The sequence below is a fragment of the Salminus brasiliensis genome, chromosome 22 (assembly GCF_030463535.1).
Source record: "Salminus brasiliensis chromosome 22, fSalBra1.hap2, whole genome shotgun sequence".
In the NCBI taxonomy this organism is placed as follows: domain Eukaryota; kingdom Metazoa; phylum Chordata; class Actinopteri; order Characiformes; family Bryconidae; genus Salminus; species Salminus brasiliensis.
The window spans coordinates 30995407-31020370 of record NC_132899.1 but is presented as its reverse complement, the minus strand read 5'-3'; the positions used below and the strand labels follow the sequence as shown (position 1 = coordinate 31020370).

Sequence of the window (24964 nt, the reverse complement as noted above, 5' to 3'; positions counted from 1 at the left end):
ACTACCCTGTGTAAATGCATGTGGCTTAAATCTTACCAGGATAGAATCCAGATACTAGTCACATAAAGTGACCAGGTGTGCACAAGTTCCTTGTCAGCCTTCCCGGAAACCCCAGCTTGAATTTCTTTGGTTCAATGTGATGTTGGCCTATGCTCTGACTCTGTGAAGCACTGTGTCCAATGCTACTATGGCTGCTGTGAACGAACATATTTGTGGGCGAACCGTAGATGAATCGACTGGGTCTACAAAAAAACAAAAACAAAAAAAAACAAACACAAAACCACACAAAAAATATGAATGCGAGGCTGACAATAGGTTTTAGTGCCGTCTTTATTTCAAACTCCCAGACACTCCGCCTCAAAGCAAAGACATGAGGACATAGAGACAAGAACATCACTTTTTCTCAGTCTTGGTGCGTGTCTGGCTGAAGACATTCATTCTCTGTTTTTTTTTCTTCTTCCATATTTGGTGACAACAACACTTGCTGTAATTAATGTTCAAATAAATTAGTCATAATTACACATGGTACAACAGTGCATACGCGCTCAAGCTCTTCTCCGTGTTCTTATTGCACAAATTAAAAATACAAGATGTACAGAACAATGAAACAGCTGTCAAGTCACGATGGGGAAGAAGAAGATAAAAAAATCAATAGAACAGCATTGCTAAGGACAGGCAGTGATGTAGTAAGTGACTGCTGGGCTTTTTAGATAACTGACAACCACTGACAATCACGGTGCATACAGTGGTGAAGGAACTGCAGTCGGGTACGCAGAATGGTTTGAAAGAGATCTGTAAAATCGGTAGAAATGGGAGCATGCAAAAGCCCAGGGCTTCTTTCCCTGAAGTATCATGGTGCGAAGAACCTCTTAAGCTGGTGGAAAAACCGACTGTGGCTAAGAGGATGGGAACACCATGATGCTTCTGCAAAAGAAGTCCCACCACAGGACTGGGACTACCATGCCATGTAGGTTTGGACGAAGGATAACACCGGAATTTGGCTAACACTGAGAGATCTCTCCTATAGTGAGCGATATGACATACAGGGTGAAGCTCTGGCATAGGGACTACTGGTAATAGCTGAACCGGCATCAATCAGTGAGCAGTATTGTCTAGTTTTAGTAAGGGAACTCCAGTGTCAGACAGTTGGCGTACTCAAGAATCACACCTTGCAGGACGGACTCGTTTCGGTGGCACAGAGCTGGACATAAAGCAAACTCATGCAAACATCTTCATTATCTAGTGTTGAATTTCACGTCAGGGTGTTAGGACTGAGCAAAAGATATTGTATGGTTGAGTTCAGAGTGTGTTAATACGCAATGCGGAAATCCACAAGCAGGAACCACAAGAAGAAAAGGAGACCTTGAGGAAACCCAAACGGAGTGCAATACACCTATGGTCATGTGGTTCACAAATACATGAGTTTCTCAGCATCATAGCTCACATCTTCAGCAGGGTTGATGCCCCGTGGTTTGAGAACCTGCTGGTCCTCGCAAGCTTTTTGTCGCCCCTCCTGCAGTCCCTATGTGGAAGCGAAGGCTGGCAGCCAGCTCCGTCAAGGCGGCAGAGCTGCAATTTTTAACTCAAAACAACTCTTCCTGATGGAACCATGCCAAGTGCTCCAAAACGTGACATCCTAAAGCAATTACAAGGCACTTGTGCTGTAGGACACATCTAGACAGAGTTGAAAGAATCAGATCCTCCACTAGGTTACAGAAAGTTAAAGCTAGCTTTTCTTGCAAACAACAAACCAGGATAAAGACTACAGTGGAGAACTCTAATAAATAATGTCTGTAAAAAAAAACACTCATAAAAAAAAAATCTGAGCCAACTCTGAAAAGGATCAACTTTCACGCTCTCGCACTAGTCAAAGTCAAGAAAGCTTCAGTCCCTCTCAGCGTGCCTTGCATCTTCAAGTTCTTCAAGCACCCCTCCACCCCCTGAAAATGGAAAGTGTACGTGTGTATGTTTACTACTGGGTTCTCGCTGACAACTGAAGGGTGCTCGCATTATCCCACTCTCTTCAACTGCAGTCAACAGGAACTATCTACACACAGAGATACTCTTCAGGCCACTCTACCATCTTGGCCATTTTTCGAGAGGCCACGTCTGGGTGTGCTCAGGTGTGCGCTCTCGTTCCAGAGTGGGATGCCGTTAGCGAGTGCGTAGGGTATGCAGAGGTAGTAGAAAGGGCCGCTTTGGAAGTCAAGTGCACTTAAAGTGGGATTTAGGGATTACAGCAAGGGCATCTTGTTTAATCTGTGGGACGCTGATGCACATTGGGAGAGAGACTTCCTAGAGTTCCAAGCGTTTCAGAGTCTGAAACGCTTCAAAGATGACACTAGCTGAATGTCACCAGTGAAGCCTTATGCACAGAGACATCCATGACGGGGCAAGGGAACCTCAGGTGGATGAACTACTGCAATGTGCACTGGTGAACAGATTCGACTTGTCCTACAAGGACTAAGCTGTCAATATCGATCAGGTAACAAGATGAGCGTGATTGGTGGTAAGTATAGCTAAAGCAACCGTTGTGGTAACTGGGTCCTAGGAACGGACAGAGGGATTGATGTGTCAACTGAGCAACTGGAAGACTGAGGGGACTTGCGAGTGGCATGATACAGTCTGCAGAAGGGTACTGGAAATAAAGGAAAGTTGCCCCTGCAGGACCCAGAATTTGCAAGGTCTCTCTGGCTCCTTAAACCACAGGTTCGAAGACAGAACAACAGAAGATTTGTGAGTTTTGTGGGTCACGGCATGCAAGCACACGACTGATATGAAGAGAGGTTACATAACAGACTTCAGCCACCAGGAAGCTTTCGCATAATAATCTTCCACAGAGGCCAGTATAGTGAACAGCTATGTCCGAGCTTGTACTTGGGGCCTAGGGCATTTCTTGCATAGAAAGACAGATAAGCTACAGGCAGGTAGCATCACTTTGCTTCCTTGGAAGTATTGCGTGGAGTGCATGCGGGACCTTCTCCATTTGATCACAGAGTACTACAGTGCATTTACTAAAGGTTAGGCTTCTTAAAAATACACTGCATATTATACAGTATACGTGAACCTCCTGACTTAGCTGAAACAATAAAGGCTCAGATTATGGCTTTGAGATAAAAACGCAGCGGACCGCTCCAGTTTACAATTCCGCAGTCAGGAATTTCACTTGTGTTGCTGCTTTGTTATAATGTAGCAAAATTACGGGGAACGAGATGGCAATTCGACCCATGGAGACCCAGCCAATGGGCGGCAGCCCACTACTGCTGTGCAGCTCATCCCGGTAACCATGCCAACCAGTCCTGAGTATCTCCACGCTGGCGTAGTCGATCCTACGCTTCCATTTCTCTTCTTCATGGTTCGGTGTTCTGAGCTGCTTCTCCTGAAGGCTGGAGAGACTCTGCGCTGCCGGGTACACCCAGGCTCCCAGCACTCCTGCTCATTACCGCGCTGGGTGGGTGGGCTCTGCCCGCAGGCCACAAGCTTCCACACTGCTGGAGGAGAGCTGGGGAAGGAGAGAGAGATGGAACAAGGGGGGAAGACGGGGGCGAGCGATTGCAGAAGATGGTTCCTCTGAAAGTTCTGGTCGTGGGCATACACTGAGTGCAGACAGTAGGACTGGGAGGAGCACAAAAGAGTCTCTCTCACACACACACACACACACATATAGACTACTCTCACTGAGACAGGGATGTGAAGAACTCTGCAAGCAAACACAAGAAGACAAAAGGCAGGAGAGAAAGGATGGCGCTGAAAAAGGACGAGAAAAGCACTCTGTAGCAGTCAGTCGACAGCACCTGATGGTTCTCCTCACTCTGCTGCTCATGACAAAGGGACAGATATCAGACGCAATCAAAAGGCTACAAGTCATACTTTGCTCTTTTAAAGGGCAACAGGGGACAATCAATTCCTGTAAAGCCAACAGAATGGACCCAACCTCACCAAAGCTGCTTATAAAGACGGACACAGGTCACGCGTTCAACAGACAGCATCCAACCTTCGCTGACTGACAGCAATTCTTAAAAGAGGGAAGATCAATCTGTTAAATTTGCTCAGGCATTGTGGTGTGAATTTTGTGGGGGGTGACTGTCAAAACTACCTACATTTCAAACGATCAGCACGTTTCTGGTGACACTGAACAAAGTCTGTAGTGTTGTGAGTAAATACAGAAAATATACTGAGTGGTTATTAGTGGTATCATAATACTCCTTCTTCTCCTTTTACCAGTCAGAATGGAACTCGGGTCAACTGTTCTTTTTATTTTATTAGCCAGTCAAGGGTTAAAGGCAACAAAGGAATTATTGTCAATCGCCTATTCATTCAAAATATATTACATTTATAAATAGCGCTTTTTCTTCCATTCCTCAAAGCTTTGGAAAACCTATTTAGCTTTCACCTGGCACAGACAGTGGGAAAGCTGAACAGCAGAGGAATACACACACAGCGACTGGATTTGCAGTGGAGTTTTTAAACCGCATACGAGAAGGATGTGCTGAATAACACAGGCAACCTGATGAGCAACCTTGAGTGCACATCTTATTTGGAGAGCTTGGGCAGATCAAACACAGTTACGCTCCTCACAATGTTCGACAAAATAAATAAGACCTCAGCGGAGCAGTCTTTTTAGAGCTTACAGGGCTTACGTGACGACCTTGCCGGGGCGGAGGGGGAGGGGAGGCATGAAGTCTGATGGGATGCCCTGGGCAGAGCTGTGGAGGGGAAGGGGGGGCTGAGGAGTGTAGGAGAGGGGAGGAGAGGGGTGGAGAGGTTACTGGTTGGCCTCGTTCCAAGTGTCAGGAAGTGTCAGTGGATCTTTGGCTTGGGGAGGCGTGAGTTACAGGGCTGGGGGAGCTCTCGAACTCGTGCTGAGCTTTGCTCTGCGTTGCTCCGAGCTTGGTTTGGTCTGAAGCCCCGCAAGTGGACGTTATGTGCTGATAACGCTGCGGGGGCAGTGACCTGCAAGGCTGAGCTGATGCAAGGGAGGCCACGGGATGGCGGAGGCATGTGCCTGGTCCTGGACGTACTGGTGGAGCAGGGTTGGCGCCCAGCTCTGCTCAGGATGCCTCTCCCAAGGCTTATCTGGGAGCCATCCCGGTGCCTCATCAGAACACCAGCTCTTCTGATGCAGCTAAGTGGTTGCAGACTGTCAAGGTCACTGGGTCCACGGTGTCCCCTCTGCAGCTGAACACAGTTGCTAACTTGGACGCCAGGGCCATGTAGTTCACCTATTCTGAGGTGCACATTGTTAGCATGGACCTTGGGACTGTGCAAGTCACTGATCGTGAGATGGGTGTCCAGGAGCTGGTGGAGGTCGTCAGGACCACAGTCCTGCAGAGTGACAGAAGACGTGGCAGGAACAGCAGTACTAACAGTAGCAGCAGCAGAGGCGGCGGGTGCAGTTGTGGGCACAGGAGGAGGAAGGATGGCGTTACTCGTGGTGGGGTCTGGTGAGACTGGAGCACACGACTGGAACTTCACTGGACAGTCACCATCAGATTTGGCATCCACAAGGTCACTGTGGGCCCCTGTGAGGACTCTGCTTGATGGTCTTTCCAGTTTGTGGTGTCCGCTGGATGAGGGTCGGGAAGGCTGTAATATCTGAGGCTGTGGGAGGAAAGAAACAACATCATTACAAGGCTTTTGCAAGTCAGCCCAGGGAGGTGCTTAATGATTAATCGCTCATAGCATGGCTCCACAACTGAAGGTGTATCTACTGTTTCAGTCATCACTACCATAAGCAAATGCCAACTGCAGAGCAACCTCCAGCAAATGAAATCCTCTCTTCAGCACCCACCAAACTCATCACCACTCTAAGATAAAGTTAATCTGTTGGTGTGAAATCTAGAGTGAGAGGAGAGGAAGAGTCATCCACAAAATGACAAGGCTTTGATTCACAAAGCCTTGCAGGACCCGTAAGAGCTGGGAGATGCTCATCGGTTTGGTGCTTGCTTATTAGCAGTGATGTGGGCTTCCACCTGAGGGGGTGAGGTCACAATCAAAGCAGCATACCGTATTCTTCACCTGAATGATACCACACTCTTTTACATCTTTAAAAGACTCACAACCCACAGCCCTGTCAGAAAGCAGACAAAAAAATAAATAAATAAATTTAAAAGCCGGTGCTGAAGGAGAGGTCAGGTTTTCCGGCCCATCTGGGGAGATTTAACGCCACTCATTAAGGCCAGACTGCACACGGAGATCTGGACCTGTCCATCATTCGGCAGCCTTCTGGGCGGCTTCAAAAAGAATTATTCCATAAGATGCTCCAGTGTGCAATGGAGAGCTCTCCCAGCCAAGGTGCCGGACCACTGCCGTGCTATTGTGGAATGGAGCCTTTGATGTTTGCTCGGCTGTTCGATTGGCGATGGAGTGCATTGACACCCTCCTCACTCTGAGGTCTGCTTGAGGGGCATCTTCGCAATGTCGGATCTCTTGACTACTGAACCCTATGCAGTACTAAATCCGAACCGAACATCTGCAGAATTGAATGGAGACGTTCTTGGCTGGATGTAACCACAGGATGGGCTGGGCTAGTACTTTTTTGAGGCATAAAAAAAACACCACACACACACAAGCACTTGCTGACAGAAGCTGCGCAACTGAATGAAATGCAGTGTTAAACGATAATAAGCTCTGTAATCCACAGAGTCAGAGCCCAGTTCAGGGCTTCAGTCAACGTAATGCCCAGCAAAAGTCTCTGGCTTGAAGCCCCAGTGTTGCAGCAGATCAGACAAAGCAGACCTGCACAAGCTCTGAGGCCCAGTCGGATCAGTTTCATGCAGCCACTATTAGACAGGATTTCCTGGCTCACAGCTCCACCTACTGGCTTTTTTCCCATCTACACCTCCTCCCTTTTCCACTCAGTAATAAACACTGTAGCATTTTTATGACGCTGGCCACATCAATTGTTCTGATCTCCCACCCTGTCAATATTTGCCCCCAGCCTAGCGCTCAGACTTCGAGAATACATTCTTTTGTTGTTTTTTTGTTTTCGACAGCCAACAGGAGGGAGGGAAGGAAGAGAGAGGGTAGAGAGAGATTGATCACACTGTGCGGCCAATCTCAGCAGCGACCGCCCTTCTGTTGGGGAGGTTTTTGGTCTTGAACGCCAGGCCAGTCGAGAAGGGGCACTGGCGTCTCTGTGCCGCTTCATAAATAATTTATGGAGGCTCACCAGAGATTAGGAACCAGCGGCGGACAAAATGTGACACAAATGTTAGAGAGCGAGAGAGGTGAGGACGAAAAGAATAAAGCAGGGATCCTGAAAGGAGTAGAGGGAGGTGAAAAGCTTTAGAAGGAGACAAAGAGAGATATAAAACAGGAAGGAGAGAGAGAAGCCTGTAAAGGCAGCAAAAGGGAGAGAGATGCAAAAGAGAGAGAGAGAGAGAGAGAGAGAGTTTATAGTGAACGAAGAACAAGTGAGGATATTGTGATGGAGAGGACACGTAAAAAGTCCAGACGGGCATCGAAAATTCTTCTTGACTTTATATGGGAAATACCACGGCAGGCACTCACCCACACAGTGGCCAAAGGCTGAAAGACTTTATGCACTCTATGCAACCCAAGAGTTATCTTCACTTCCTTCTTGTCCTCGTCTCGCCTCTCTACATTTGTCCCTTGCCAGCTGCTTCCAACCCTCATCCACTGGTGTCACGCATCCCCCCCAACTTCGTTTCCCCATCTAAACTGAATGCCAACACACATTTGGCAACGCCATGCAATCCCCACAGGCAATTTCCACAAGCACTGGGCACTTCAAATTAGAAGTACAGGGAGGGATGTCCTGATCCCCATCACCAGCTAAAGCATATTGTTATAGATGGGTGGCTTTCCTTTTTTTTTGACCAGGAGTGCCCAAACCCTTGCACGTCACTAAAATCAAGTGACTTTACTATACCATTTTAGAGTATAATCAACCTAATGGGGCTCTGAGTGGTCCTGAGGATCATTAGTTTGATTCCTGGGCCATGCTGCATGCCATCAGCAGCCAGAGTCAGAGAGAACACAACTGAGTAATTGGCCTTCCAAATTATAGTACATAGTTCTAACTGTGTGTTTTTGTAAGTTATGTACATCTGCAAACACTGGACAAGACTCCATATTAACGGTCAGATTCAAAAGGTATATAAATCAGACCAAACAGATCAATCAGGACATACTTAATTGAGGACACAACCAAAACACAGCAGCCATCCAACACCCTTCAGCCAGCCAAGAAACAGTGCTGAAATACTGCGAAAAATGATCTGAGCTGCAAGGAGATGATTTTAACATGGGCACTGTGGCCCGTCTCCGGTGGAAGTTCATGCATCAGAAAGAGTTATCATGCCGCCGTCATCATCAATAACCACAGAAATGATGCGAAGGCATTGGGGTGAGAGCGGTGTGTTTCTCAGGTTATATCATTAGTCCTCTACGTGCCGCAGTTAGACATCCTGTCACTTCATAACACTCCTGGAAGACAAAGGAACGCGAGTTCAACTCGATACATTTCTCCACAGAAAGTCTTAGATGGTCATCAACTGCAGAACGCTAAATGAAATGAGGCATATACGATTCAATTTTTTTTTTAATTTTTCCAGGGTGTCCTCGTCTTCTTCTCCTTGTGTGTCTGGAAGTGGTGCCCAGATTTTGGTTTCGGAACACAGAAACTCCCTTGGTTATTAAAGAAATTTTTCTTTATAACTCATTAGACACACCACACCCGGAGGAGACTGCAGTCGGTTTTAATGAATGGCTTGAGCAAAGTGCTTTTTTTTGTGTCCCCCACCTGTACAAGGACCATTTTCAGCTGCTACAAAAAGGAACTCACTGTGTTATAATGTTAGACAAACATTCATCTTACCACCTACTGTAACTGAATTCAATGAAGACAGAAAGAATGAGGTGGTGGGAGGATAAGGCGGTGTTCGAGGAAGAGGGAGACTGTGGAAAAGCGAGGGAGAGAAGACACTGAAAAAGACAGCTAAACAGATGTGAAAAAGAGAGGAACAGAGGAGGGGAGAAATGCCAAAGAGGTAAAGATACTCTGAACAATCTGACAGCCATGATTGGGCTCTCTAGTCTGCAGAGAGTGTGATGGGCAATAGGGGAATAGGCAGGAAAAAGACAGGTGCACTGGTGGGGACAGAGTGAGTACAGAGTGAGCAGTGGGACTGGGGGGGGCTGGTAAAGCAGACAGGGCTGGCTGAAAGCAGGTTGGAAAGTTGGGTGGATGTATTAGGGAGGACTGATTGCTGAAGCAGGGAATATGGACTGGGGAACTTGGACGGGGGGGTGGGTGATGGGACGGATCAAGGGTATGGAAATGATGGGGTGGAGAAATAATGAGGTGGACAGGGGTAGGAGAACGGCACAGTTTGATTGGGCCAAGTCATTATGACAAGTGGATTTGGGACAAAGAGATGTGAAAGACAAGAGAATAGGATGAACTGGGGGACAGAGAATGGGGTGGCTAAACTGTGGATTGAATTGGGGCTGTGATAACAATAAATGTGCTGGTGTCAGGAAAAGGGTGGCAAGACAAGAAACAGGTCGGTTGGACAGGGGTCAGGAGGAATAGGGAGCCTGGACAGGGGTTAGGAGGAATAGGGTGCCTGGACAGGGGTCGGATATAGGGTGCCCGGACAGGGGTCAGGAGGAACAGGTTGCCTGGACAGGGGTTGGATTTAGGGAGCCCAGAAAGAGGTCAAGATGAATAGGGTGCCTGGACAGGGGTCAGGAAGAATAGGGTGCCTGGACAGGGGTCAGAAATATGGTGCCCGGAAAGGGGTCGGAAATATGGTGCCCGGACAGGGGGTCATGAGGAATAGGGTGCCCGGACAGGGAGTCAGGATGAATAGGGCGCCTGGAAAGGGGTCAGGAGGAATAGGATGCTTGGACAGGCCTTGGAAATAAGATTGCCTGAATAGGAGTCAGAAATAGGGTGCCAGGACAGTGATCAGGAGGAACAGGATACCTGGACAGGGGTCGAGTATAGGGTGCCTGGAAAGGGGTCAGGAGGAACAGGATACCTGGACAGGGGTCTGAAATAGGGTGCCTGGATGGGGGTCTGAAACAGGGTGCCAGGACAGGGATCAGGTAGAACAGGATGCCTGGAAAGGGGTCAGGAGGAACAGGATGCCAGGACAGGGGATGGATTTAGGGTGCCTGGAACGGGGTCAGGAGGAACAGGATGCCCAGACAGGGGGTCGGATACGGGGTGCCCGGACAGGGGGTCGGATACGGGGTGCCCAGACAGGGGGTCGGATACGGGGTGCCCAGACAGGGGGTCAGGAGGAACAGGATGCCTGGACAGGCATCAGAAATAAGGTTGCCTGAACAGGGTCTGAAATAGGGTGCCGGGACAGAGGTCAAGAGGAACAGGGTGCCTGGACAGAGGTGGGAAATAGCGTGCCTGGACAGGGGTCAAGAGGAACAGAATGCCTGGACAGGGGTTGAATATAGGGTGCCCAGAAAGGGGTCAGGAGGAACAGGATGCCCGGAAAGGGTTTGGATATAGGGTGCCTGGACAGAGGTCTGAAATACGGTGCCTGGAAAGGGGTCAGGAGGAACAGGATGCGTGGACAGGGGGTCTGAAATAGGGTGCCTGGACAGGGGTAAGGAGGAACAGGATGCCTGGACAGGGGTTGGAAATAGGGTGCCCAGACAGGGGTAGGAAATAGGGTGCCCAGACAGGGGTAGGTGACCAGAAATAAGAGTGGGTAGGTGGACTGGGTTCAGGAATAGGGTGGATGTGCGATCTTGGGTTGGGTGGGTGATCTGAGATGGGGGAACAGAGGAGGTTGGATTGAGGATGAGGTTAATGGGTTGACTTGGAGGTGGGGGTGTGTAACAATGGAGCAGGTGGGGATTGGGAGCAAGTTTTAGAGAAAAGTCAGTACTGTACCACGCTGTATCTCTGAAGTAATGCACTAGCTCCTCCACTCCTGTGCCAGGGGCAGTTTGGGAGAGGCAGCGGGAGAGACAAGGAGAGGAGAGCTCTGTCAGTCAAAGGAGCACAGTGGAATGGCTGGGTGGGAACGCTCACCACAAGCAAACACACACTGTTTCTCACTGTTTCGCAAACACACACACGGCAATTGTTTAGCAACTCGTTCATCAGACACCCAGCACGTGTTTGATATGGTTAAGCCTCATCCAGCTGCCACAGTGCCAAAGGCTTCATGCATCGCATGCCAGGGTGTAAACAAAATAAACAAAAACAAACATCAAAAAGACACTAGCGGAGTGGGAGGGGTCTGCTCTCCACCTTTCCACTCGTTAGCCGAGGAGAACGAGCCACTTACATCACCTCCCAGCGCCACCGGAGTGTGGGAACAAGGCCTGTCGCACTGCTGCTTCAGTGCTGCTCGAATGACGTGTGTGTGTGTGTCTGTGTTTAGCCCAAAAGAAGCGGAATACTGCCCTCCCTCCTCCTCCTCCACGGCTGCGGGGTATCGCAGTCCCACGGATCAAGATCAAAACCCATGCTGTAATGAATTAGGCTGTGTGTGCTACCGCTGTGTAGCTCTCACTCACACACACACACACAGATTCATTACAGAATGTGTGTGTGTGTGTGTACGATCACACTCTCAGCTGTATCAGTTCTTGTCAGCCTCCCAGCGTCTCACTCATCAGCCATCTCAGTGTGGGACAGAAGAGGATGATGGGCATTTTTTATTAATTTTTTTACGCACTATTTCATAAGAGCTGTCAAAACTGCCACTCGACCCGGCTGGGATCGGCACGACGGAAGACGACGGGTGAGTATTTTCAGTCGCATTCACGTTCATTAAATGCAATGTTTAAGATTACGTGACAGAAGCGCTCTATCATACAACGAACAGCTCTGATTCAGAAATCTGATTGGCTGATTGTAAACTTCTTAATGTACACAATGTGCTATGGAGCGTTAAGGGGTTAACAAAGCTAACGGGACACTGTCTGACGAATACCTGCTAATGTGCTTATGACTCGCTAATCAACTTTCTGACTAACTGAATATTGCTACAGTTGACTGTATTTTGATGGTTTTATAGCAGTCCTAATCCACTGGAGGTTTCCCACGTTGCCGAACAGCCCTGGGCCGATACGAATCACTGTAACTCGCAGCAGACAGTGGCTTACTGCTCCTATTCACCACATTAATGCAAATAGCCTCTGATTGCAGGCGAGGATAAAGCAGAGCAGGTCTGACCTTGTCCGACCCACTGGAGATACGATCCAGCTATGTTTCACAACCAGAAATAAATACATACACAAACAGAGTGTGAGAGAGACAGAGAGAGAGAGAGAGAGAGAGAGAGAGAGAAAGAGAGAGAGAGAGAGAGGAGGAAGAGTGTGGGGAGGGTGAGTGAGGTTGAGAGTCAAAAAGAGTGAAAGAGAGTCAGGGAAGAGAGTCAGAGGAGAGCAAGAGATGGCCGAGAAAGGTAGAGAGAGAGAAGTAGTGAGCAAGAGAGATTAAGAGGGACAAGAATAGGAGAAAGAGAGTTCAGAAGAGTGTGATGAGAGAGTGACAGCTAGAGAGTCACAGAGTGAAAGAGGCATGATTTAGGGAACAAGAAAAAGCAGAGAACGAGAGATAGAGAGAGAGAGAGAATAATAATAAAACAGAATAAGAGAGAGTCAGAAAAAGTGAGACGTCACAGTGAGGGTCAGAAGGTAAGAGCAAGAGTCAGAATGGAGAATCAGAATAAGAAGGAGTCAGAAAGAGTGAGACGTCACAGTGAGGATCAGAAGGTGAGAGCAAGAGTCAGAAAGTCAGTAAGTGAGAGCTGAGAGCAAGAGTCAGAAAAAGTGAGACAGTCAGAAAGAGGGAAAGGTGAAAGCAAGAGTGAGAGAATCTGAAAGAATGAGAGGTGTGAGAGTCAGAGAGCGTTCGAAAGTGTGAAAGGTGAGCAAGAGTCAAAAAGAAGAGGTGTGAGTCACAAAAAGTGACATATAGAGTTGGAAAGAATGAGCGAGTGTCAAAGAGTGAGAGTCAAAAACAAGAGAGATAAACAGAAGAGAGAGAGAGAGAGAGAGGTTTGTTTAGAGGTAGAGGAGGTATGTGCCTATCTGTGGAGTGGAGGCGGGAGCGACTGTGGTACGAGATCTGGGAACAAGAGGAAGAGACTGAACTGTATGTGCGGTCGGGGTGAGAGGCAGGAGCACGGAGTGCGGAGGGGGGCAGCAGAGGGTCTTAGCAGCACTGCCGGTGGTTCGGAAAGGCAGATGCGGTGGCTTGGCGAACCGGCGCACAGAGACAGACAGACAGACAGACTGACAGACGGGGGGAGAGGACGGAAAGGTGATGGCACAGGCCGGGAGTCTACAGCAGGCAGGGGACGCTGTGGGGAGCTGCTGGGCGGACGGCGCAGGCCGGGGGGGGTTAGAGACTCACTCTGTTGGTGGTGGACGGGCACACACAGGCGTGAACTCCCCTGCTGCACACGCCTGGGAGACAGGAGGAGAGCAGGCGGCATGCCCTGTGTGTGCAGAGAGAGAGAGATACTGACCCACCACCTCACACATACACATACACACACACACATGCGCGCACACACACACTCTTTAACCCCTTAACATTTTTAACTGACCAGTGCAGGCCTCGCCCACAAATCTGTTCATTCATTACTAATGTTGCTAGGCTGGATCAGCTTTATAAACACAACTGCAGCAAATAAAAGAATATAATCGGCATAATTGATTAGTTAAAACATTAAAATTGGCTGCGTCCTAATTCAGGGGCTGCACGCGTCAATGGAGGCGGTATATAAGGGCGTAGCCAATGCTGCAATTTTTAAAAAAAATAAAAAGGAGCCTTCGATATGGGACAGCCTAGTCGCATCGTCTTGACGCAGCCGATATTCCAATGCAGCTTCCAAAGGACCTAAATGCACTACTACTATGGCCCAGGGGTCCAGAGTCCTGAGCCATGGCGCTTTGCCATCAGCAGCTGCAGTCTGGGAGAGCACAACTGGCCATGCTCTCTTCCTCCATTACTCTTAAGGGATGCTGGCTGGCACAGGGGTCTGTTAGCTGATGTGATGGAGCTGGGGACCCCGTGTTTTTCTCAGAGCGTCTCAGCTGCCTCGTGATGGTGCATTGGCAGAGCATTGGAGGTGGTGTCTGGCTTCGTGTCCTTACCCTCCTTGTGTTGCTCCATTAGCTAGTGCTGGTCGGACCTACGAACGGGTGGGTTAATAAGCAGGAAATATTTGTTGAACTTTTTTTTTTACTGCAACAAAATGTTTATTTTATTTAAATTAGTAAAAATTAAAAAACCCAAAAAAAATCTATTGAACAAAAAATATATTTTTTGCAAAATGAGACAAAAAATAAAAATATCTCTGCTTCATTGTTAAATATGGAAAATTCAGTTTGCTGCCATTCGCCTATGGTCACAATGTAAACACCGCAGTAGGCTGAACAGGTCAACATCCAGTAAAGCTTGTGCAAATTAGCAACAGTAGCTAGAATGCAAATGTGGACGGATGCTTGGACAGGTCAATTTCTCACAATCAGACCAGCATAGATGACATATTGCAGCAATAACTGGGTGATCAGCAGTTACCGGCCTAAGTTTGATTGAAGGTTAAGGGGTTAACACACACACACACACACACACACACATACACACACCTTTCAGAAGCTTCCACTGAAAGACAGACAGGTTAGAGCATACATTACACTCATTAGAGAGCCTCATCTCCCACATTCCAGCCTGAAGCAGCCCCCTGTGGACAATACAGTGGGGGTGTTAGCACTGCCCAAGCCCACTGCCAGCACTGACAACAGCTGGCCTCCTAATGACCATCAGCACTCCAGGTGCTCAAACTTGTGTTCTGAATAGATCTGAGGCGTCCTATCGCAGGTTCTCTTCGGTTTACGGGGTGAACGACCTCTCGCCTCGTTTCATTCAGGAGGTTTCTCATCTCGCTCATGGCAACCCGACAGCTGTCCAGAGGAACTGGACACTGTCTGATCACTAAAGAGCTTGACTTGAATGAGAAAGAGAAGATTATATAATAGGCACTTTTAAGGATGCCAATATTTTTAAATCAATCATGAAAACAAGCAGCAGAAGTGACTGATCATCTGTGGAGCAGGGCTTGACTTTTTTAGCCCCACCTACCAAAAACACATTCCACAGTTTTGAGCCCAGCGTGTGCAACTATTCTGCTAAATACTAAATGTTCAGACTAATAATTATATAAGCAAGTAATATATGATTAATATAAAAATAGCAACCACCTAGCAACATCATATCAACCACTAAACCTAATGGCAACCAAGTAGTAAAAGAATGAAAACTACTTAGCAACAGTATATTGACCAACTAGCAACATCATATTAACTAATAACAACTCAACAACTCGCAACCACTGTGAAACATGAAGGCAAATACTTAGCAAAAACCATGGCAACCACCTGGCATACCATAGTGACCACTTAGCATCACCGCAGCAGCCACTTAGCAAGACTATGAAAACTATTCAGCCATACCACAGCAACCACCTGGGACGACATAGCAAAACATCAATCACAACAACTCAATAGCAACCATACAATAACACTATGGCAACTACTTAGCATCCACTTAGCAATATCAAAGCAGCCACCTAGGATACCACGGCAACCACCTAGAAATAGCATAACACCATAGCAAAACACCAAAAATTCCAAGCAAAACCAGTTTTACCCTAGTGACCACAAGCAACACCACAGCAACAACCTGGAACACCATGGCAACCACCTAACTACACCATGGCAACTATTTAGCATCCACTTAGCAACACCAAAGCAACCAACTAGGCTACCATAGCGACTATCAATCAAATCATGTAGCAACACCACAGTAAACACCTGGGACAACATAGCAAGCACCTAGCAAAACCTTATCAATCATTAAACAACTCAATAGCAACCACCCAGCAACACTATGGTAACTACTTAGCATCCACTAAACAACACCAAAGCAACCCCCTAGGATATCATAGCAAGGACCTAGCAAAACAGTTTCACACTAGTTACCACATAGCAACAGTCTAGCAACTGCCTAGAAGTGACAACCAATTAAGCTGCACCGCCAACCTGTTTCCTTCAGGATATCCACTGTTCTAGTGGGTAGAGCAGTGCCTTACCCTTAAGCATGTTTAGCAGGTTGCGAAATAAGCATTGCCTCTATATGTGGATCCTGGCTTGGGGTGTATTTGTCCTGCAGCTTCTCATTCATTTGAAAGGGATTTTTCCTACTGTTCTGGAAGGCCTGCCCAACCTATCAACAGTTGCTATGAAAGAACACATTTGTGGGCTTTTTCCTGTCCAGCTGGGCCGTCTTTCTGGTCTGCTTTGTCCTCCCTGGAGTGTGTGTGGAGCTTGTTCCCGAAAAAACACTCTCTCTCCTATTATTACTCTGCTCAGGTGAGGCCAGACGGCGGGCGTAAATCTAAACCCCACCAGCTGCACCGCTCGACTCACAAAGGTGCATAAATCCTGGCGAGGAGGGACGGCCCGCTGGCCATCGGCCCGCTGAGTGTGTGATTAAGCGCTGGGTTTTTGCCTCACCGCACCGGGCTGCCCAGCGTCCCCTTCATCTCTCCCTACACCAACTCTTCGGAGGCCGAGCGCGTCCGTCAGCGCTGCTTATTGCAGGACACATTTCACACTTCCTCTTTTTTTTTCCCCCAGACCTAATCCCAACCACTGCTCCCCTCCATCACCCGGCCGGCGGGATAGGAGACGACAGCAGCTGCCGGGCAATTTCCACGTTATTGCTGCAGGGAGCTGGGGCGCGTTCCTCATCCACCGCCTCATCTACAGAGCAGCAACACTTTCGGGAGGCCGGCGGCATGGCTGACCTATAGGAGCTCCACCCAAATATGTGCTTCTCTGACCTGAAGAGATCTTTGAAGGCGTCCTGTGGTGTCTGGCTCCAAGATGTAAGCGGCAGATCCTTTAAGTCCTGCAAGTTGTGAGGTGGGACCTCCGTGTCCTTCCTCTGAGCGCTTTTTGTAGGTACTGACCACTGCATAACGAGACGGGAACATCCCACAAGAGCTGCCTGATGTTTTGGAGATGTTCTGACCCAGTTGTCTAGCCATCCCAGTGTGGGTTTCTTGCTTCAACAAATCACCTTGGGGTGGGGTTAGGTAGGTAACTTTCAGGAGGGCCAAATCTCAGCTTTTCAGGCCACTCATGGAGCAGCCCTGTCTCGCGGGGGCCAATATAGCGTACCTAAACATCTGAGCATTAGGTTGCATCTGCACCTTGCAGCTACCCACCTCTATCACACTGATTTGTCCAGTAGTACGAATGTGAGCTTTTCGGAGTGCTCCTAGGTGTGTACTTACATTCTGCACTCTCCACGGGGTCTGAGTGCTCTTGTCCTGCTGCCCTCGGCTCAGTGGCTCCCCCTGTGGGCAGTGGCACTGCGGCACCTCCAGCGGGGCGCCCTGTTCAGAGATAATACAAATACAAACAGCTCAGCATTTGGACGTTAAAGAAGACAGGTCTGTACACATATGACACGTGACCATCCTTTCTAGACCCTCAGCAATACCTAGAAAAGACACACAGTCAGTGTGTGTGTGTGGGCAAGGGAGGGATTTAATGGCCTGTCTGTGTGTATGTCTAATGGCTGCAGGTAGCGGTCAGGACGCCCCTGAACACATGCTTTTATTTCACAAAGGAAACCAGCAGAGAGACGGGCGGGTAAACACTCAGGACAAGAAAGAGAGAGAAAGTGAGCTGAAGGGATGAAGATAGTGAGGCAGTGAGGCGGTGTGGTAGAGAGAGTGCTTCTACACACACACTCTCACTCTCTCTCTCTCTTATGCTTTGTCATTTTTCATTAGAGCAGAGAGATGGAATGAATGCGTCACTACTTACACACATAAAAGAGTGGTCAAAACTCTCCCAAAGTGGTCCTGCCAACTAATCCCCCACCCCTCTAAGCTCCCCCTAGCACTAGCAATGCTCCTCACACCTGCTCAGATGCACGCAAAGTCAGCCATTGCCCCTTTCTTCAAACTGCTGCTGATAGGGCATCACCGGGCAGCCGTCATGTTCAGACCTGAAGACACCTGGAGAGAGCACAGACGATTGTGCTCCCTCAGACTCCGGACACTGATGGCAAAGCGGCGTGGCTCGAGATTTGAACATGAAACCCCCGGGCCCTGCCGCTGAGCCGTTCAAAGAAGCCTCCCTCCTGAACTCTTTTCCTAGAGCTCTGCTACCCAAGCCGAGCCTCAAAAGGCAGTCCAGGCCGAAATACTCCTTATAACTTCGGTGTGAGTGGGCGGAGCTAATCTGATGGTTCTGAGCATGCTCAATTCTCAGCATGGAGGGTAACCACTCCTGAGGCTTTTACCAGACGCTGTTCAGCGCAGAATGCTTAGCCCGGTTTTCAATAAACTGATTACATAACTGATAGACGGACAGATAAACAAATGGACAAATCAACGGACCAACATAAGAGTGACAGGCCAACGAATGGACAGAGGGACAGACACAGAAACAAATGGACAAACAAAAAGAAAAGTACACACAAACAAAAGATTGGAGAAATCGAGCAATTGAGGACGAGCGATTGTACGGATGGACGAACAGCCGGTCCGATCAATGAACAATAAACTGGACGAATGGACGGACAGATCAATGAATGGACGAATGAAGGGACAAACAAAAGAACAGAGCGGAAAGACATACGGACTAATGAACAAAGGTACAGATGGAGGGACAAACTAAAGAACCGACAGGAAAACTAACAGACGAGTGAATAACGGACAGACAGATGAATGGACTAATAAATTGACAAATGGACGAAAGAACGGACTGGACGGAGAGACAGATGGAAGAACAAAAAAATAAATGGCCAGGCAGATGAATGACTGTACAGACAGACGAACAGACAGACAAATTAGCGGAAATACCGATGAATGGACTCGTGAATCAACAGGCAAATGGGCAGATGGACAAATGAATCAACAAATAGCTGAATACATAGCTATGATGCACTTCACACACACACACACACACACACACACACACACACACACTGCTGTGGCATGAGGGATGAAAGCAGCTAAGATTAAAGGAACGATGAAGAGGCCAGAAGAAACCGGGCAGCTTTTACACAACTGTGAGGCTCAATCTGCAGAGCTAAGTGCAGAGGAACCACTCGGCCTCTCACACACACTCACACACACTCACACAGAGCTGCTCCACGTGTCCCACAGAGAGCCGATCCTGTATTAAAGCTAATGGCTAAAAGGTCATTTAGTAAAGCGCTGCCTTGAAGCCTGACCTGCAGGCGTACGGCGACGTCAGAGAGGCCACAGACGAGCCGGATTCCACACAGCAAAGACAACGTGCTGTAGCTCGCATGCTGAAAACACTCGATAAGATAGGGGATATGTAAATGAGCTCTACTCTGACTGGTAGCCTTTTTCAGAAGGCAGTCCAGGCTGAAACACTCCTTATAACTTCAGTGTGAGTGGGCGGAGCTAATCTGATGTGGTGCATAAATGGTAAATAAACCGGTGACCTCACAAAAATGGTACAATCAAACAGACTTTTTGGAGGGGGAGGGGTTCTGTGCATGGTTCTAAGCATTCTCAAACAATTCTCAGCATGGAGGGTAACCACTCATGATGCAGCCCCAAGGAGTGTACTGTTCAGCACAGAATGCTCAGCCCGGTTTTCTTAGCAGAGTTACCTGTTAACCGTACTTAGGGCCACAGAACTGTTCGGTGGGAGGGCTTAACGGCATAGGGCCCTGATTGGCTCCATGAACTTTGTGCCAAAAGATCCTGGGTCTTTATATTTCCAGTACAGAAAATACTGGCTATTGTCTCTGTATTGTATCTAATACATACAACACCAGCTGTTCCAGTTCAGCCTCTTTAACTGCACTGATCGTTAGTGTGGGGACAAGTAGACTTCAGCGCACTGTGGCATAACGAAGATTAGCACACTTGAGTCGGCCACCGGGCTCATCCTACATCACTACCACGGCTCGGCTCGCTCAGTGGAAGCTAGCATTACCTTCGCAGCGCTGATGCACCGGCTAGCAGACATCCTTGGCATTTCCTTGGCATGATTACACCATGCTAACAGATAATTTAGCAACACATTAAATGGAAAAAGAAACCGTAACTGGTCGGATTGTGTCTTACCTGCAGTGGAAAAGAGGCCAATGTGTATGTACAATGTCCATCAGTTGAAAGTAGGAGGACAGTTTGGTTTCTGTGATCCGGGCTCTTAAAAAGGAAGCTGAAGTAACAGTGTGTACCGAAAAGAGTGGATTCATTAGAGCAGAGCAGAGCCGTCTTAATCAATATGACAGCGGTGACACTCCTGTCTTTTATGCAGCACTGGAAGACTTTATTCAACTTGATTAGCCGAGATACAGCAGATGAGAGACACTCAAGATCAGAGACAGAGAAAGAGGAACTGTGTGTGTGTGTGTGTGTGTGTGTTATGGCGTACACAGTAAACACTACAGTTAAAACTCCAGAAGTTCCAGATGCAGCTCCAAACCGAGGACCCCCCCCCCCCAGTATCTCAAAAGTCAAGGGTCCCCTGATGCAGCTCAGAGAAAAAGTGCATTGAGGGTAACCATGTGTGTGTGTGTGTGTGTGTGTGTTACATTCCGCAGGCATTAGTGTGTACCTCTGACACACAAACCCTCCAGCTTAAACTCCAGAGACCCGGGATGCAGCTCTGCACTGAGGTCTTAGCAGATGTTTTAGAGCAAAGGGTCTCCTGATGCAGCTCCAAGGAGTGTACGGAAGGTAATTCCAGAGGCCTTCACCAGGTGTTACAAAGGAAAGGGTCCCCTGATGCAGCTCCAAGGAAGAGTGTACTGAAGGCCGCTCCAGAGGCCTTCGCCAGGTGTTACAAATGAAAGGGTCCCCTGATGCAGCTTCAAGGAAGAGTGTACTGAAGGTAACTCCAGAGTCCTCAGATGCAGCTGTGAGATGAGGCACAGCTCAGAGGAAAAGTGTACTGAGGCTAACTGAATGTGTGTGTGTGTGTGTGTGTGTGTGTGTGTGTGTTACATTGCAGGCATAAGCTCGCACCCCTGGCACACAAACCCTACAGTTTAAATTATAGAGGTCCTTGAAGCAGCTCTGCAGCTCCACAGAATAGTGTAGAACACAGAGAAAGAGAGAGAGAGAGAGAGAGAGGTAATCTCCAATTTCCCCCACCAGCTAGGACTCTTCTATCACACAATGCTCCCTGTGCCAGAAGGGTGAAGGCTAGCAAAGTCCATGTCAACACATGAAGCTCCACCAGATCTTCTCAAACTGCTGCTAAGGCAATGTTGCTGGAGCTCAAAAAGCTTGGTAGAGAATGCTAACAGCTAATTCTGGTGTGACAGCTGACAGATGGCCAAGCTGGCTAGCACTGCCCACGCTAAGGGAGGTGGGAGATGGAGGACCATCCCACCCACCCAGAACGAGCAAGAACAGTTGTTCTCTTTGGTACCCCCAGACTTATGGATGGCTGTGGCATCACTAGAGATCAAATCGGCGATGACCAGTTCAATGCTTGGACAGCAGGTGCCATTTAAAACACTGCCAAGTCCTTACACAAATGTCACTTATAGGCAGATAAAGAAGTGTCCACAGGTTGTGCGAGAAGTCCTTTATTTAAGGTGTGAGATTAGTGTGTGATATGCAGTCTCAACATTATTAGCTTGCCCAGGATATTCGGGGGGGAGAGGGGCAAACTAGTGTAAAATCAAATGAAGCTGAGCTCAAACGAAGCTTATCACTCAGCAGCTGAGATCAAAGTGCGGCGTGTGTGAGCTCAGCAGGGCCGGACAGAGTCATTACCTGCTGCACTACGTGAGCCGCTGCAGACGCTCGGTGTTCAAATGGGAAAGCAGAACTTCTAACCCATGAGGGCAGTGGGGGGGGAAGTCTCTCGTATAACGACATACGAGTTTTCGATATTGTATGACTTGCAGGTTTAGTTCTTGAAGAGAATCTGCAGAGATGGAGTACTTTTCCCCCAGACAGGACTCTAGTGCTCTAGTTTTCTTATAGCTGCTTTGGTACACATTTGCATGTATTTACTAAAAAGTTATTCAATTGACATTTAGCCTGTGATCCAGGAGCATGCCCCAGTGATCCAGGACACATTTGCATTATGTACCTACTTTAAAGTACTTGAATTAACAAGTGCCCCTGAGATCCAGGACTGAGCCTGTGATCCAGAAATGGCCCAGAGATCCAGGACTGTACTTGTAATCCAGAAATGGCCCCAGGATTTAGAAAACATTTGCATTATCTAATCTACTTGAAATGACAAGTGCCTCAAAGATCCAGGACTATGCCAGAGATCCAGGACCGAGCAAAAGAGCAGATACAGGACTGCCTGGGATCTAAAAACGGCCCTCAGATCTAGGACTGTGTCTATGATGCAGAAGTGCCCCTATGACTCAGGACCATGCCTGTGATCCAGAAATGGCACGAGATCCAAGACTGAGCCTGTGATCCTGAAGTGCCCCTGTGATACAGAATTGGCCCCAAGATCCAGGACCGAGCCAGTGATCCAGAAATTGCCCCGAGATGCAGAAGTGCCCCTGTGATCTAGGACTATGCGTATGATCCAGGAATGTGCCTGTGATCCAGAAATGGCCCAGAGAGCCAGGACTGAGCCTGTGATGCAAAAGTGCCCCTGAGATCCAGGACCACAACAGGAGATCCAGGACCATGCATGTGATCCAGAAATGGCCCAGAGATCGAGGACTGAGCCTGTGTTGCAGAACTGCCCATAAGATCCAGGACTATGTCAGAGATCCAGGACTGCCTGTGATCTAGAAAGGACCCTGAGATTTAGGACTGTGTCTTTGATGCAGAAGTGCCCCTATGATTCAGGACTGAGCCTGTGATCCAGAAATGGCCCCGAGACCCAGGACTAAGCCTGTGATGCAGAAGTGCCCCTGAGATCCAGGTCTACACCAGAGATCCAGGACTGAGCCTGTGATGCAGAAGTGCCCCTAAAATCCAGGACTACACCAGAGATCCAGGACTGAGCAAAAGATTAGATGCAAGACTGCCTGTTATCTGGAAACAGCCCTGAGATCTAGGACTGTGTCTGTGATGCAGAAGTGCCCCTATGATCCAGGACTGAGCCTGTGATTTAGAAATGGCCCCGAGATCCAGGACTGAGCCTGTGATGCAGACGTGCCTCTGTAATCTACAACTATGCTTATGATCCAGGACAGTGTCTGTGATACAGACGTGCCCCTATGATCCAGGACTACGCCAGAGATCCAGGACTGAGCAAAAGATTAGATCCAGGACTGCCTGTGATCCAGAAATGGACCAGAGATCCAGGACTGAGCCTGTGATGCAGAAGATTTCATGTTTCCCCACTATTATAATGAGCTCCTGACTGAAACCCTTTCAGCTCCTTTGGTCTGTGATGTGCTCATACTTCAAATCAATCTGCAGAGAAGTTCCTTCAGAACTAGTCCACTTGTTTGGTCCACATCAAGGTTTTCATGGCAGGGTGGAACTTGAACCTCCTCTAAACCATCACACCAGGGTTCGGTTTTAATCAAATCAAGCCAGCCCAGTCTGAACATACCCTAAGAAAAAAGACGTACCATCTGCTGGGTGAGTTTAGCGATTAGCATCTCCTTCTCCCTTAGCTCTTCCCTCAGGTTCTGCACCTCCTTCAGCAGCTCCTCCACCTGGAACAGCAACAAGTATAAGGTTAAAAACACACAGATGAGCTATGTAAGCAACAACCTATGCCTACTAATGTACTACATAATACTAGCAGATTGTACAAATTAACAATTACAGATTTTAAAGAGTGGCCCAGCAGTCGAATGTGCTACCAACTACGGCCCAGGAGTCTCAAGTTCAAATCTCAAGCCATGCTGCTTTGCCATTAGCTGACGGAGTCTGAGAGAGCACAACTGGCCATGCAGTGTTTGCTGATACAGGCGTCTGTACAGTTGGTGTGGTGGAGCTGGGGACCCTGCGCTTTTCTCTGAGCGTGTCGGCTGTTCGGCGATGACGCATTGGCAGAGGTTTAATAATAGGTGGTGGCTGGCTTCACACGAATATGAGGAGATGTGCGAGTCTACCCTTGCCACCTGACTGTTTAAAGAAGCAGCAATTGTAGAGAAACCAAAGTGCAGCACTACATTTTTAGGATTTTCTTTACGTCAATAAAACCCATCAGCCAGCATGAGCTATTTCTGAGTCACGGACAGGTACACACAGTACCAGCAAAGCAAAAAACAAGCAAACAAAAAAAAACAGCAGGTGGGGTCGGGGCACAGGAGAGCCCACCAGGACTAACCGGCATAAAAGCTCACTGTTGCATGATGCCCCTCAGATGGAGATAAATGGAAAGGCCGCAATTATCATGACGAAAGAGAGGGAAAAAAAGGGGAGAAACGAAACAAACAACTGCAAATGAGGCACAGAAATGTAACCATGCTTTGAGAGGCAGCAGATCACAGCACTTCAGGTGCTAAAATCAAAGCGTTAGAATTTTAGCCCAAAAGCGCTCATTAATTATGTTTACATGCATGCAGTAGTCCCAGCTGCCCTTTGTTTGTCTAAGAAACTCCAAAAAACCAAAGCAAGACGTTTACAAGACGAGCCGAATAAAAGAGTACCCTATTTAAAGTCCTATTTACATGTATGACAGCAAACACACAAGGCCTAAAGCAACCTTTACACCTGAAATGATGAATCAATTATGGAAAATGTGGAAATGTGGACAAATCAAAGTCAGGAGGAGGGCTCAGGACCAATCGCAGCGAAGGGGAGGTCTCAGAACTAATGAGGTGTTTATTAAGGACCAATCACAGTCAGGGGGAGGGTCTCAGAACTAATGAGGTGTTTACTGGGGACCAATCACAGTCAGGGGGGAGGTCTCAGAACTAATGAGGTGTATTTTAAGGACCAATCGCAGCGAAGGGGAGGTCTCAGAACTAGTTAGCTCCAGCACCACTATGGATCAG

General features: G+C 48.2%; 1 protein-coding gene across 2 annotated transcripts in view; it reads right to left on the bottom strand.

Annotated features, from left to right (window-relative positions):
* Window positions 1-327: 327 nt before the first annotated feature.
* ccser2b (coiled-coil serine-rich protein 2b) overlaps window positions 328-24964 on the bottom strand; it is a 75737-nt gene continuing 51100 nt past the window's right edge. Inside the window, exons 8-12 of one of the 2 annotated variants that reach the window (XM_072666636.1) lie at window positions 23588-23674; window positions 17316-17417; window positions 13364-13448; window positions 10886-10925; window positions 5376-5601 (exon numbers count right to left, since the gene is read on the bottom strand). In XM_072666636.1, coding sequence (XP_072522737.1) covers window positions 5472-5601; window positions 10886-10925; window positions 13364-13448; window positions 17316-17417; window positions 23588-23674 — 444 coding nt within the window. In that variant the 3' untranslated portion in view covers window positions 5376-5471. Of the gene's footprint in view, window positions 5602-10885; window positions 10926-13363; window positions 13449-17315; window positions 17418-23587; window positions 23675-24964 lie in introns of both variants that reach the window. The other variant, XM_072666635.1, reaches the window with a different exon arrangement.